Source organism: Juglans regia, chromosome 13 (assembly GCF_001411555.2).
Source record: "Juglans regia cultivar Chandler chromosome 13, Walnut 2.0, whole genome shotgun sequence".
In the NCBI taxonomy this organism is placed as follows: domain Eukaryota; kingdom Viridiplantae; phylum Streptophyta; class Magnoliopsida; order Fagales; family Juglandaceae; genus Juglans; species Juglans regia.
The window spans coordinates 26,900,494-26,914,782 of NC_049913.1; the positions used below are offsets into that span (position 1 = coordinate 26,900,494).

The 14,289-nt window shown below is 36.0% G+C and overlaps 3 protein-coding genes across 4 annotated transcripts; 2 read left to right on the forward strand and 1 right to left on the reverse strand.

The window, feature by feature from the left end:
- The first annotated feature begins 3,662 nt into the window (after positions 1 to 3,662).
- On the forward strand, positions 3,663 to 4,469 carry LOC108979100 (ubiquitin-40S ribosomal protein S27a-like). The gene has a single exon (XM_018949694.2). It carries the CDS (start codon positions 3,820 to 3,822, stop codon positions 4,288 to 4,290), a length of 471 nt encoding a protein of 156 aa, XP_018805239.1. The 5' UTR covers positions 3,663 to 3,819; the 3' UTR covers positions 4,291 to 4,469.
- Positions 4,470 to 9,773: 5,304 nt separating this feature from the next.
- LOC108979083 (axial regulator YABBY 4) lies at positions 9,774 to 11,455 on the forward strand. Of its 2 annotated transcripts, none has more exons than XM_018949665.2 (6): positions 9,774 to 9,943; positions 10,035 to 10,169; positions 10,378 to 10,495; positions 10,599 to 10,647; positions 10,744 to 10,819; positions 10,996 to 11,455. In XM_018949665.2, the coding sequence occupies exons 1-6, from the start codon at positions 9,860 to 9,862 to the stop codon at positions 11,092 to 11,094; spliced, it is 561 nt and encodes a 186-aa protein (XP_018805210.1). In that variant the 5' UTR covers positions 9,774 to 9,859; the 3' UTR covers positions 11,095 to 11,455. The 2 variants fall into 2 exon arrangements, with proteins under 2 accessions (XP_018805210.1, XP_035540725.1); XM_035684832.1 differs by having other exon boundaries at positions 11,020 to 11,455.
- A 1,713-nt stretch (positions 11,456 to 13,168) lies between these two features.
- LOC108979074 lies at positions 13,169 to 14,289 on the reverse strand. The gene is made up of 4 exons (XM_018949656.2): positions 14,100 to 14,289; positions 13,722 to 13,827; positions 13,518 to 13,595; positions 13,169 to 13,429 (listed from the first exon to the last, which is right to left on the reverse strand). The coding sequence occupies exons 1-4, from the start codon at positions 14,163 to 14,165 to the stop codon at positions 13,377 to 13,379; spliced, it is 303 nt and encodes a 100-aa protein (XP_018805201.1). The 5' UTR covers positions 14,166 to 14,289; the 3' UTR covers positions 13,169 to 13,376.

Genomic DNA, 14,289 nt, shown 5'->3' on the forward strand with positions numbered 1-14,289 from the left:
CAATCTAGAGGGTTGGACTTACAGAACATAAGGCTATCATCAACAAATAAGAGGTGGCTTATGTGTAGCTAGTTTCGAGTTAAAGGAACCCCTTAATTACACATGAGGATTCAATTGATTGGAGGAGGCTGCTAAGAGCATTAGCATTGGGTTCATCATTTTCATCTTCAAAATTTGATGAAAAGTACATATTTTTCATAAATCTAAAACTTCTCTATCTATAACCCCACATTGGATTAGCTATTGGATTCATCAAAATAATAATATAATATTATTTTGTTAATAATAATATTTTAATTTATTTTTTTTATATTTTACAATTACACTAACTATATGTTAATTAATAATTTAATTTGATATTTAAATTATTGTTTCTCAACTTAAATATATTGTGGCTCAAAATTGGGAAACACTAATTTAAATAAATAAAATAATGGTTATAGAGTGTGAATAGTGAGTCTTCAAATTTGAAGATGAAGAGAAATCTACTGTAGCTCAAAACTTGACATTTGAGCATATGATGAATCCAATGCCAGGAGTTTAAAGCTAAAATCATCAAATTTTGAAGATTGGACTCATTTGATGAGTCCAATGCCAATGCTCTAAGAGCTTCAACACATAAAATAAAAATATAGGATGATAATGGATCATCCTGTCTAATGCCATGAGAAGGAGTGAAGGATTGCTGAGGAATCACATTTATAATAAGAGCATAAGAAACAGATGAGACACACCTCATAATAAAACTCAATCCATTTATGAGCAAAACACATCCTCATCATGACTGCTTCCAAAAATGTCCATTCAATCCTGTCATATACTTGCTCATGTCCAGTTTCAAAGCCATGTAACTTTCATTTCTTTTCAATTGACTTTCCATGGTATGCATTGCCTCAAAAGCCACGATGATATTTTCTATAATCAATCTTCTAGGGACAAACGCACTCTGAGTTTGAGAAATAATAGTAAGGAGGAGCTTTTTTAATCTGTTTGCCAGAACTTTTGCAAGAATCTTGTAGATTATATTGCATAGGCTAATAGGACTGATTTCAATAACTTTAGTAGGATTTTTTTACCTTAAGAATTAAGGCAATATGGGTGGCATTGAAATCACTAGGCCAACAGCTTGACAGGAAAGCTTCTTGAACTACAACACAAACCTTAGAACCCACCACTGCCCAATGGTTTTGATAGAATACAGCCTGAAAACCATATGGACCTGGGGAGCCTAAGCCATTCATATGAAAAATAGCATTTTCTACTTCTGAGGCATTAATTCTTTTGGTTAATAAGGCATTCATCTCACTATTGTAATAGTTCTCACCAGTAATAGTCTAATAGAGGGCTTAATGTGCTTAATACAGTCCTCAATCTTATTAGGATTTGAATAAGTAAAAAGATTCTGAAAAAAACCTTGAAATAAGTGACTTACCTCTTTTGGTATAGTGGCAGATCTTCCATTCTCATCAAAAATTCTTTTTATGGAGTTGGTCTTTTTCCTCTGGTTTGCATACTTGTGGTAAAAACTTGTGTTCTTATCACCATCTTTCAGCCACTGTTGTTTGGCCCTTTGCTTCCATCTCAAATCCCTCTCTTTGAGCAAACAGTCAACCTCTCTCTTCAAGTTGTTGATAGTAGCATTGTCATCCCCAACATTGGCCTCTTGAAGCAGTTTTAGCTGGTTAAGTTTTGTAGATATAAGGCCCTTCTGGTTTTTGAAAGTAGTCTTGCTCCATGCTAAAATATTATCCCTACATCTCTTCAGACCATTTGTGGCCTCTTGAACACTGGATAGTTGATGAAGAGTGTTGCCCCAAGCTCTAACAATCAACTCTTGACATTCTTCTCTCTTGCCCCAGCTAGCTTCATATATAAAAGGTCGTATCTTCTTCCTCTCCCCCTTATCATTACCAACTAGCAGAAGTGTCAGACAGTGGTCAGAACACTGAGTTTCTAGAGATCCAACACTAGAATCTGCAAACAGGCTGAACTAGGACTGATTTCCAAAACTCTATCCAATTTTTCTTTTATAAAGCACCTTCCCTCCCTTCTATTACTCCATGTGAAACTGTCTCCCTGAAATTGCACCTCACATAGGCCACAAACCTTAATTGATTCTCTAAAATTTTCCATCTGCCAGTATGGTCTCTCAGCAGCCCATTGCTTCTCATGCTAGTGCAAGATCCCATTGAAGTCCCTAATGCATAACCAAGCTCAAATATCACTAAAATACATATACTTTTAAACTAATCATTACAACTTTTTCAAACTAAATACAATTTTCCTAAACTTTCAAATAATAAAAAAGAGAATAATTTAACTTTTTCAAATCTTTAAACAAAATAATATTAAAAATTTATATTCTAGCAATATTTTAACTTTATAATAGTTTTTATTCAACTTTTTCTCTCATATTTATCAAACTATTTCATTATTATTCACAAACTATCTTACTACTATTTATAAAATTTTCATCTCATCTCTCAAAGTTGTATAAAAATCATTTAATAGTAGTAGTTTTATATTTTTATTACATAATTATCAGTTTTCAAAATAAACGTAGAAAATTACTCTATTTCATGAATAGTAATGAAAAGTAAGAGTACGTTTGGATGTTGAAGTGAGTTGAGTTGAGATAATAAAATATTATTAGAATATTATTTATTATTATTATTATTATTTTGAGATTTGAAAAAGTTGAATTGTTTATTATATTTTGTGTTGAGATTTAAAAAAGTTGTAATGATGAGTTGAGATGAGTTGAGAGAAATTTTGGTTCCAAACGAAGCCTAAGTATTCTCAGGTAGAGTAATGCTAGGTACAAACTTCAAATGTATAAGCCTTTTATAAAAATGTGGGTCCCATCAAGAAAAAGTAAAATTTTCACACTTTTCCATAGTGGGGGTCATCTTTTTTTATAAACGACTTGCACGAGACTTAGGGGTGTACACCGATGGTTTTGGCGTCGGTTTCTGCGCCAAACCAAGACCTCATCGACGTCTACCATGAGAGCTCAGTACCGATCGAAACCGCTCAATTGAGGAGGGAAAACCAATATTATCGATCTCGACTCGGCGTGGTTTGATTCGATCTGCCGTCAGTATCTCTATAACGGAGGAGGGATGTCACGTCTATTGTCGAGTGAGAGTAGAAGGCTTAGGGTTGCAGAGGAAGAAGAAAAGGGGGGTTAATGAAATCTAATTCAAAATGGCGCAGTTTGGTTTAAAAACAGACGACGCCATTCTATATGTTTTTTTTTTAACTTCCACTTGGAAAAACGACGTCATTTCACTCATTTAAGTGAAACGGCACCGTTTTATATACATATATTGAAAAAAAAAAAAAGATCAGTCAGTTCAGCGGTTTCCTAGGAGTTCAAACCGACGCCGAACTGCCAACACCAAATCCTCTCGCCCGTCGACCGGTTCTTTACCATTTTCGACCAATTCCTAAATCTGACGGTCAGTCCGTGTTGAAGACGGTCGATTCGGCCGGTTCCTATACAGACCTAACGAGGTTTGTGCATTTAAGGCTTGTATATATCATTTCTCTTTTCAAGTATTTTGTGAATAATAATAAAAAAGTAATGATAACATAATAATAAAATATTAAATAATAATAAATAATAATAATAATAATAAATAATAATAACTATTCCCAATACCCTAATCAGAACAAAAAAAACCTCACTCCGGCCATCACTCCCACAAAACCTAGCGTCCCCCTCCCTACTATAAGATTCCCTCCTTTCCTTTGGCCTCCTAATCCTCCTTATCCACCAGGCCGCGCAGCCTTCTGCGCGCAGGACCACCGGAAACCATGCAGATCTTTGTCAAAACCCTAACCGGGAAGACTATCACTCTCGAGGTCGAGTCCTCCGACACCATCGACAATGTTAAGGCCAAGATCCAGGACAAGGAGGGCATCCCACCGGACCAGCAGCGTCTCATCTTCGCCGGCAAGCAGCTCGAGGACGGCCGGACCCTAGCCGACTACAATATCCAGAAGGAGTCGACGCTCCACCTTGTCCTCAGGCTCAGGGGTGGCGCCAAAAAGAGGAAGAAGAAGACCTACACCAAGCCGAAGAAGATCAAGCACAAGAAGAAGAAGGTCAAGCTCGCCGTGCTCCAGTTCTACAAAGTCGATGACTCCGGCAAGGTACAGAGGCTCCGCAAAGAATGCCCCAACTCTGAGTGCGGAGCAGGAACCTTCATGGCCAACCACTTTGACCGCCACTATTGCGGAAAGTGTGGCTTGACCTATGTTTACCAGAAGGCTGGTGGTGATTAGATTCTGCTATTAGATGTTAGTGATACTCTCTATTTCTGCGGCATTATTTATATTCTAAATAGCGAATACTGCTATGGATCTGAACTGCTAGGTTTTTTGTTGCCTAATTTCCTTGAATTGGGGATGATTATCGATTTATATTCGTCTTAATTTTGATTGATTATGCTTTTGGGATTACATTTTGCATGCTTTTCGGTTAGTTTCTAGTTGATTCTCTGCAATTTGTATTTGTTATTTGTTTATCTAATGCATTGTTATTTTTCCTATCTTGGGTATTTAATTGGTTCTCGGCTTCTTATGGCTATGTGGTTTTTCTGTTCGTTTATAGTAGCAAAATACATGGAAGTGTTAATTTTGTATGCATAAAAATTGCTAGTATGAATCCATAAAAGTGCATGTTGAGAAGCCCCACACGGCTTAGAACAAACTCATCCTAGTCTTTATAAGGAGTTGTTCCACTCTTTCTATTAGGCCTTTTATGAGGAGAAATTTGTATCTATATATGGTATCAGAGCCACGTCATTGTGCCACGTGGGCATGCTATGTTAGCAGCCACATTAGTAGACTGCGATGTTAGCAGTCTACCAAATCAGAGCAGTGTGCTCTGATTTTTATTCTTCCGCGTGGGCATGCCATGTTAGCAGCCATGTTTGTAGATTGCCATGTTAGCAGTCTACCAAAGCAGAGCAGTGCTCTGATCTTTATTCTGCCGTGTGGGCATGCCATGTCAGCAGGTACGTTAGTAGATTGCGATATTAGCAGTCTACCAAATCAGAGCAGTGCTCTAATCTTTATTCTTCCACAATGTCCTGCCAAGTCAGCAGTCTTCCACGTCGTTCTGCCAATTCAGCAGCAGTCTTCCACGTCGTCCTGCAAAGTCGGCAGTCTTCCACGTCGTCCTGCCAAGTCAGCAGTCTTCCAAGACGTCCTGCCAAGTTAGCAATTGCCTACATTAAAACTGTTGACCTTTGACTTTGACCTACAGCTCATTTTCGTTATTTGGTTGACAACCTCAAGTTGGTTTCTCATCCACCTTGAGTTTGAGGGGGGCTGTTGGTGTATATGTGATTGTATGAATAGTATGTCCCACATTGATGAAATGAGGACATTGTAGTGGTTTGGCCTCTTATATAAAGGTCGCCTTAGGCCACATTGTAACTTGCACAATGATGAATAGAATGCAATTCTAACATGGTATCAGAGTTAGGTTAACTTACGACCGATGATGGGTTCTTGCGACCTGCCCAAGATGATGGTATCGGAAATACCGGCCCACACGTGAGGGGGCGTGTTAAGAAGTCCCACATGGCTTAGAACAAACTCATCCTAGTCTTTATAAGGAGTTACCTTACTTCTTCTATTAGGCCTTTTATGAGGAGAAATTGGTGTCTCTATAGCGCGCATGTGTCTCATGGGTCTGTATTAAAACTTAAAAGAGAGTTAAATTAACCCATGGGAATAGGCATTGAAAATCTTGCGTTGAATTAATAAATGAGCAAGTTCGTCTAGTTTAGTTTAACACATGGGAATAGGCATTGTAAGAATTTTTCTAGGTCTCTTTTTTGACATAGTAAGTTGGTCTAGGTATTTTTTGGTGCAAATGAATAGTTATAACTTTAACTATTACTCTTGTTCTAAACAAATTGAACAAGTACGAGTTCTAGTTTAGTTTACTAAGTAGGCAAAGATACGGGATGTGTTGTTTTACTTAGTATGGTGTTTTGGATTATAGCTTGATTGGTCTAGACCAAATTCTTACAGTCTTTGCCCTTTTCATTGTTGACTAAAGTTCCGTTCTGTACTTGAACTGGAATATATTACCCAACCTTGACATATGTGTCTTTTGGCCGTCGGCTTGCTCTTTACTTCTTTGAGTGATGATATATTGTCTACACGAATCTATACTCTCTAGAAAAAAGGGTATACTTTAAATTACAAAGAAATGAATGAGGTTGTCCTTGCACTTAACCCCTTTGATTTTGGGCGAGGGAACATTATTTGCCGTTATCCTTCTTCCTACTTATGGTCTTTAAATGCCTTTCTCATTATGATGTGACATGGTTTGCTGAGGAAGTGGCATATCTTTTATGCTTCAAGGCAATTAAATGAGTATCTTTAGGCCTCGTTTGTTTTCGGAGATGAGATGAGATTAAAGTTAAAAAGTTGAATAAAATATTATTAGAGTATATTTTTTAATATTATTTTTGTTTTGAGATTTGAAAAAGTTGAATTGTTTATTTTATTTTGTATTGGAAGTTGGGAAAGTTGTAATGATTAGATGAGATGAGATGAGATGTTTTTCCAAAACAAACGAGAGGGTTTTATGTATTCTATTATGTAAAACCTTGCATCTTCTTTAATAGGTAAAATATTAATGATTAGTATTTGACTGAGAGGACTCATTTGGTCAGCTCAATTATCTTGCGGGAGAGTGCTAGAAATTTGATAGTAATGTTGCTATTCTATGCTCCTGGCCAAGCTATGCCAACCCTAATTTAGGGTCTGCCTGGATTTGGAGGGTATGTGTTGGGTGACAAATTAGTAAATGAGATTACAAAAACAAGAGGTGAGTGGAGTTGTATTTACAGGTATTTGTTCATTGGCATGATGTATTGAGATTGGTGGTTCTGGAAATAGAACTCGTGTAACTAGTCTTTCCACTTTCCACCATATCAGCACCAAGTCATTAATGTTGCGCTTAGCTGATAATGCTTTTTTAAAAACACTGCCTGTCATTGCCAACATTTACATAAGGATCAGTTTTACACGAGGGGAGAATCAACGACAAGGAAAATTAGAAAGAAGCGACAATTAGGTTTGGATAGTGATTGAGTTGAGTTGAGTTGGAATATTATTTTTTAATATTATTTTTATTTTGAGATTTGAAAATGTTGAATTGTTTATTGTATTTCGATTGTGAATTTGGGAAACTTGTAATCATGAGATGAGTTGAAATGAATTTGGTATCCAAACTTTCCCTTAGAATTGAAAATGAAAGTGTGTCCAAGGTGCAAACAACCTCATGTATGGGATATGAAATCATTGGGCATATTTTTGAGTGTGATAAGTGGTTTTGAGATCGTTAGAAACTCGACTCTGCTGCTTGGATGTGCAAACAAAATTCAAAATCCTTCTAGTTGGAAGTTAACTATATAACTTTGATTAAATCTCAATTCATTCAACATAAAGGAAGGCAAGTAGGGACGTCGTTCTTTAAAATACCACACTAACTTATTAAGCCACTCCGTCACCTCATGATGCCCCACATAAAGCCACCTTTAGGTGGCCCTGTTCGATCCACACCTCCCTCCCCTCTGCTTGATGGCTGCATGGACATTGACAAGATAAGGGGGTGTTTCTACACCATTTGTTAGAGTATTAACTCTTATTACGTAGTGACCAGCAGTCACCTATTGAAGCATTCGTCGCAAAGAAGCGTATCATTCACATAGGCCGCAACTACATTGGTGGGTTGCTTAATTAGGTGATATTCCCCCACCCACGCGGCGGCGGGGATATCTCGATCAATTTCTCAAGGCCTTGGAAATCTAACCTAGCTAGAATCACTTGCCCTATTTAGCCCTTTGTTTTAGAGAATCTATTCTGCAGTAGAGATAGAGGTAAGGGATGGAGGTTTTAGATCCTTGGGAAATCCCCTTCGTTAATATCCCCATTCTCCTTTCATTCGTAGCTCCCATAACTTGGGCTCATCATACTAGCGAGGAAGGGAAAATGAGCAATTTATTTTTCACTAGCTTTCAAGGAATGAAGTTAATATTATCAAGCACCCACACTATTTCGAATGTTATCTATCTATGATTCTACCTTTTCCTGTCTGTCTCATATTCGCATTCTACGTCAGCATATAAAAAGTTTTATATTTTAAAAGATTATTATTTATTCTTCTTTAAATTTAGAATAAAATCTTTATTACTGTTCAATGTTAGTTTTTTTTTACATGTGGCATCCACCTCAGCGCGCTTGTCTTGCGGTTTATCGATGGAATTCCAACTAAACGGAGTGAATGTTGTGATTAAAAAAAAAAAAAATACATAAATCAATTTGATTTAAAGGATAAATAACCCAATCCAATCCAAAATAATGCTAGGAGTGGAGGAACAAAGTTTGATGAAATAAGATAATTTTAGATAAAAGTTAAAAATTAAAAATTGAATAAAATATTATTAGATTATTATTTTTTAATATCATTTGTGATGGTGGATAGGAATCAATACTAAGTTCCCGTTTGGATAGTAAAAGTATTTAATCTCATCACATCTTAATTTATCTTATCATTACAACTTTTTAAAATTTTTATCATCACAATAATAATATTAAAAAATAATATTTTATTCAATTTATTTAAAATCATCTCATATAATCTCACTATCTAAATAAGATGAGATGATTTCTGTATACAAACCGACCCTTAGTATTGATTCCTACCCACCATCACATGAAATGATATTAATTTTCTTCCAGGGGCCCGTCATAAATTCAATATTTGTCAGAATCAGTCCTCCATACATTAGATAATAGGACAGGGTCCAGGATTGCCCATTCTAGTTGCATGTGTAAAATAATATCATTTTTCTGACTCTTTTTTTCAATCGATCCACATGATAATAGATTCAGAGCAGTCCATTCATTGTGAGGAATTTCTGCAATCACGCATCATTCTTTGAATCAAAGTAATTTTGAACTTCGTTTCCTTAGAATTGACATTTGATTCAAGGAGGAGGATCCTTGAGCTGGAACTCATCATGTGCAAGCACATGGGTGAAAGTCAAAAACACAGTAAAGTGGTTGTGAATGAAAATGATAAGTAGATATTGGCATTAAAAACCAAACCTGGCTACAACTGAAAAATAAAGAAATGGGAAGTGACATAAACAAAGAGAGCACAGAAAATAGGAGTGATCCCTTCGTCATTGTCAATTAAATTTGCTTTCTTTCAGGAAAGACAAATCCTAAGATGCCATTTTCCTTCTGCATGCACCCTTCTGGAAACTTCCCCTTCCTTCCAACATAGTAAAAGTCTCTGCAGTTACACTTCATGTGATGCAGAGAGAGGGCTGAAATGAGAGAGAGAAAGGGGGTTAGCATTAAAAGAGACAACAACACATGAAACAAACAAGCACTGTAGTCAATTACCTACTGCCATTGAACTTTGAACCTCTGCAACCTCAGAAGTAGAAGTTTCCCACTGATAATTTCTAGGAAAAAAAAAAATGGCATGACCGAGAATTTCAACAGGTCAGGGGTGTGAGTGTAATTTGGTTAGGGACCCAAAAACATTCTGAAATGATTAAACATATATGTACTGATGATCTTCCCACCTTGTCATTCCATGCAAGTACCTGCCTTTTGACCAATAATTAACGACAATTAACAGTCTTGTACACGAGGATAAACAATCATGAATGAAAGATAATCTTTCATTGTGAGCTGAGCGTCCTCTAACATCTATAAATGATCTCCCTGTTTCATCTGACCAAACAATTTCAGGTCCTCTCTCTCTCTCTCTCTCTCTCTCTCTCTCTCACTCCACACACACCAAGCATAGAAGATGTCATCAGTTCTCAATCATCTCTTTGATCTTTCGGAACAGATATGTTACGTGCAATGTGGTTTCTGCACGACCATTTTACTGGTACATACATATATTCACTTCTTCTAGTTTCCGCCTTTTTTCACCTTCTCTTTCATTTTTCTTTCTATTCATCTGTCTATATATAATGCAGGTAAGTGTGCCATGTAGCAGCTTGTCCGTGGTGGTAACAGTAAGATGCGGCCACTGCACGAGCCTCCTCTCTGTCAACATGACCAATGCTTCTTTCTTACCTCTCCATCTTTTAACCTCTTTCAACCATGAAGAGGTATATATATTAGTGATTGCTTGAGTTCTTCATTCCTTGTGACTGTTTCTTTATTATTAGATCCAACTTTAAGAACGATATAATGTCTGTACCATAGTACCCTCAATATATATCACTGTCTACGGTCTTTCTTTGATTGTTTCGACTATATATCCGTTGTCTCAGGGTCTAAATAAGTACTTATTTACATGTGAGAACTGCTTTGCAGCCAAATCCAGAGGAAAATGATGCACAGAAGATCTTGGACCGGCGCAGCCCATCCATGGTGGCCTCTTCTGACCATGAGGAAGAGGATGTAATCTCCGGGAATCACATCGTTAACAAACGTAAGGCCCTTTATTTTATTTTTTCTTATTTTCTTGTATAGTTGAAAATGATCATGAAAAACTAATAAAGAGATTCTATTTGGATTGGTTTCTGTACGTACAGCCCCTGAGAAGAGACAACGAGCTCCATCAGCCTATAACCGCTTCATTAAGTAAGATTTTCATCTTTAAATTTAATTTACTCCTCTAGTTTAGCTCAAACATTATATATATGGTGCCTTTGAGTAATGAATATTAACTTGTAACAGAGAGGAGATCAAGAGGCTTAAGGCTGAGAATCCAAACATGGCTCACAAGGAAGCTTTCAGCACAGCAGCCAAAAATGTATGCTCTAGATCAACCAAGAACTGTGGTTTATATATATATATATATATATATATATATATATATATATATTGTATAACATGATATTGAAACTGAAGAGAAAAAAATGCAAAGAAAATTTGAATTTCAAGTGGGGTTTAAACTAATTGCTGGACATGTTAAACTATTTTGATCAGTGGGCTCATTGCCCTGCATTTCAGTCCAAAGGAGATGAAGATCACTATAGTCAGAGTACTGAGGAAAACATGGCTATAAATTGGGACTCTCGATCATGAGGTACATGAGGTAAAGAGCACTTCAACTCATCGAATATCATGATCATCAGCAGTTTCTTCCCACGTTATTCACGATCGAGGATTGCCGATATTGGTCAACTTTTTCTTCTGAGCAAATTAAATCGGTTATAATATAGGCCGGTTTGTTATAACATGTTATGATATGTCATGATCAATCATGCATCATGATCAGATCGCATGTTGGAGGTTAAAAACAAATGTTTCGATCTTTTAATATAACCGGGCGCCATCAATTTTAAGGTTTCGTATGTATATCATTAATTTCTAGGAACATTTGTTTAGCTTTCTATTTGTCATGATTTGGAGGAAGGTATGATCACCATGCATATATATTCATGGAGATGATCTGCTGATCATGATCAATATGAAATCCCGAATTTTGTTTGGAATATTTCCTTTAATTGGTTATGGCTTTTGGTTCCATTTTTTCATAATAGCTCGTTTGGATAATAAGATGAGATGAGAAGATTTTAGATTAATTGAATAAAATATTATTAGAATATTATTTTTTAATATTATTATTTTTTTAAAATTTGAAAAAATTAAATTATTTATTATATTTTATATGAAACTTGAGAAAATTATAATGATAATATGGATTAAGAATGTTTATGCATGATCTAACGAGACTTGATCTCCATATTTGAAAGAGGTACGTACACATGACGTTGGCATGCATCAAGTTCTCATGATCATCTAATCATGATGAACAACATCCATGTCTAGCTGTACGTATGCGTTTTCTTGTGTGCTGAGGATGACGTGGTAAGGAAAATGATTTTTATTGTTCCAAAACCTGCAAGTTTCGTGTAAATTTTTTCAGAAAAGAGAAATCCACTCGAAATGATCTTAAATTTTATATGTAATATGAGTACGCGTACGTACGTATATATTACGTACTCATCCAAACTTTTTGAATATTACGAAGGTGGTGGTCACTTTCTGGCATGTGGTTCCGTCCATAAATATATATCATATTTACGAGGCAACGTCGTCGGCCTTAGTTTTAGGGAATTCTAACATGGCAAGGCCTAGCTAGTCACTATACGTACGTACGTCTTTGTAGAATTGATGGATGCCAGCCATTGAAGTGATTTCAGCAGTGGTGCCTGACTTTCTGCTATAAAAAAAATTTGCAGGTCCATAAAAATGGAAAGCGTTTGGTAGTGAAATAAAATTAAGGCCCCGATCAGGGCCGGAGAGGCCACATGCATGGGCAGTGACACCCTTTGAGTGAAAAGAAATCTAGTCGTATGTGTTTCTATTCCTGGGTTGGTGTTGGGATTACCAATATATGCCTCCATTAGAGAGGTCGTCTGGCAGATGCTCTTGGGAATGAGGTTTTCACTGCAAGCTGTCCAAGACTAGTTACAACCCATTCATTGATTGAGTGAGAAAATAAAAAACAAAAATCTTCTAGGATTAATCGATTGGTCTGAGCTTTTCATGTCCTAATTAGCAAATATTTTTTCTTTTTTTAAAAGCATGTGTAAGAAAATTTGAAAAATCGGTTGAATCAATTAGATCGGTTCGACAATCCAGTGCCGATTGATCTTAAGAATCGAAACCAGTTTAGTAAATTAGTTTTTATATTTTAAAAATTAATTTGAATCGAACTGCACCGGTATATATTTATTTTAATTTGTTAGATTGTATATAAAATATAATATAAAATTTTAATCTTATTATTCATATCTATAAATCTTATAACATAAAACTAATATAATATTTGATATAACAAAAAATGAATCTTATAAATTTTAATATAAAATTTGATATAACAAAAAATTAATCTTATAATTTTTAATATAATATTTGAAGTAACATATAAATTTTAATTTTAATTAATATAACATGAAATTTTATGTAGTGCCACACATGTAAATAATAAAATTATGTAGAACAAGGATTAGATGAACTGGTTCTCAAGTCTCAACTTATGTATACGTGTAAACAGTAAACCAGAAAAAGGGGATCAGACCGGACTGAAAAAATCAAAATAGAGGAGATCGGCCTCCGGCTAGTAATTTTTCACAAAAAATGCATGACTTGCTTCATCATAAGATATCATATATATCTAGCTTCCAAAATAATCGCAAGTTATCAAGAAATTAAACATATATATTATTACATTAACCTAGCTAGCTAGCTAGCTAGGGATTCATCTATCAAAGACCCCATAATATAATTAATTGTTGCTAAACTTCTGAGTTTATGATCATCGTGATCTTATCTCCCCATACATTTTATCTTTAATATAGCTAATGCCATTGTCTCCTTCTTGCTAATTTTGGTTCCCTTTGAATATATCTACCTGAAAACAGACGCAAAATTTGTAGAGTTTTCATTGAATGCAACCATGCACACAAAATATATGAAAAAGCACATGATGAGGGTCTTACTCGGTAAGGGTCTCGAAGATGTGACATGAAAATATGCTCGAAAGAAGTCTTTATTCTCTTTTTGTAGCTCCCTCCACACTGCAGGCCGGCATGCATGAATAATTCGCAGGACATGATAAGCAGTAGCTAGGTGCACGTGCATTTGCACATAAAGTTATAATTTCAATTTTCACAGAGAGAGAGAGAGAGAGAGAGAGAGAGGACCTGTAAGTGTGACGAGTGGCCTAATGCTTGCGTGCTCTGCAAGCGCCTTTATGCATTGGTCTCTACTCATGTGAAGGAGAAGGCATCTTTCAATAAGATGTTGAACCTGTTTTTACCCATGCAAAAACCACAGTCTCCAGATCATGATCATCAGGTACTGAAATCCACATTTCGCTATTTATGAATGAACTCAAACCCATTCGTACCGCGTATATCTAACATATATATGTTGTACAGACAAAGCAAAGATTCTACGTACTGATCAACCTTTCATGTTTGTGTACCTATAATTTTATTCAAATTGCATGCGCAGTACTCATGTACTACCCATTAACCCATGAGAGAGAGAGAGAGAGAGAGAGAGAGAGATTGACTAACCATTCTAATGCAGCTGTGCGGTTGGCAATGCAAACAAGGGTAGAAGTGAGGGTTAAGCTGGTACATTTCTGCTGAGTATAAGTGGACAAAACGATGAAATTAGCTAAGAGATCGAGAAAGCAAACAAATGAAGTGCAAGGGCGCCGTAGAGATCAAGCGATCGATAGAAGATATTTGGTGCGTGCATGGC

Bases quoted from the DNA above. Each gene is read 5' to 3' on its own strand.
- LOC108979100 (XM_018949694.2), top strand. From the start codon at position 3,820: ATGCAGATCTTTGTCAAAACCCTAACCGGGAAGACTATCACTCTCGAG.
- LOC108979083 (XM_018949665.2), top strand. From the start codon at position 9,860: ATGTCATCAGTTCTCAATCATCTCTTTGATCTTTCGGAACAGATATGT. The intron at 10,496-10,598 runs GTAAGGCCCTTT...CTGTACGTACAG, and splicing joins GAATCACATCGTTAACAAAC to CCCCTGAGAAGAGACAACGA. The intron at 10,820-10,995 runs GTATGCTCTAGA...TATTTTGATCAG, and splicing joins TCAGCACAGCAGCCAAAAAT to TGGGCTCATTGCCCTGCATT.
- LOC108979074 (XM_018949656.2), bottom strand. From the start codon at position 14,165: ATGTACCAGCTTAACCCTCACTTCTACCCTTGTTTGCATTGCCAACCG. The intron at 13,828-14,099 runs GTTAGTCAATCT...GGGTAAAAACAG, and splicing joins CGCACAGCTGCATTAGAATG to GTTCAACATCTTATTGAAAG. The intron at 13,596-13,721 runs GTCCTCTCTCTC...GCCGGCCTGCAG, and splicing joins GCCACTCGTCACACTTACAG to TGTGGAGGGAGCTACAAAAA.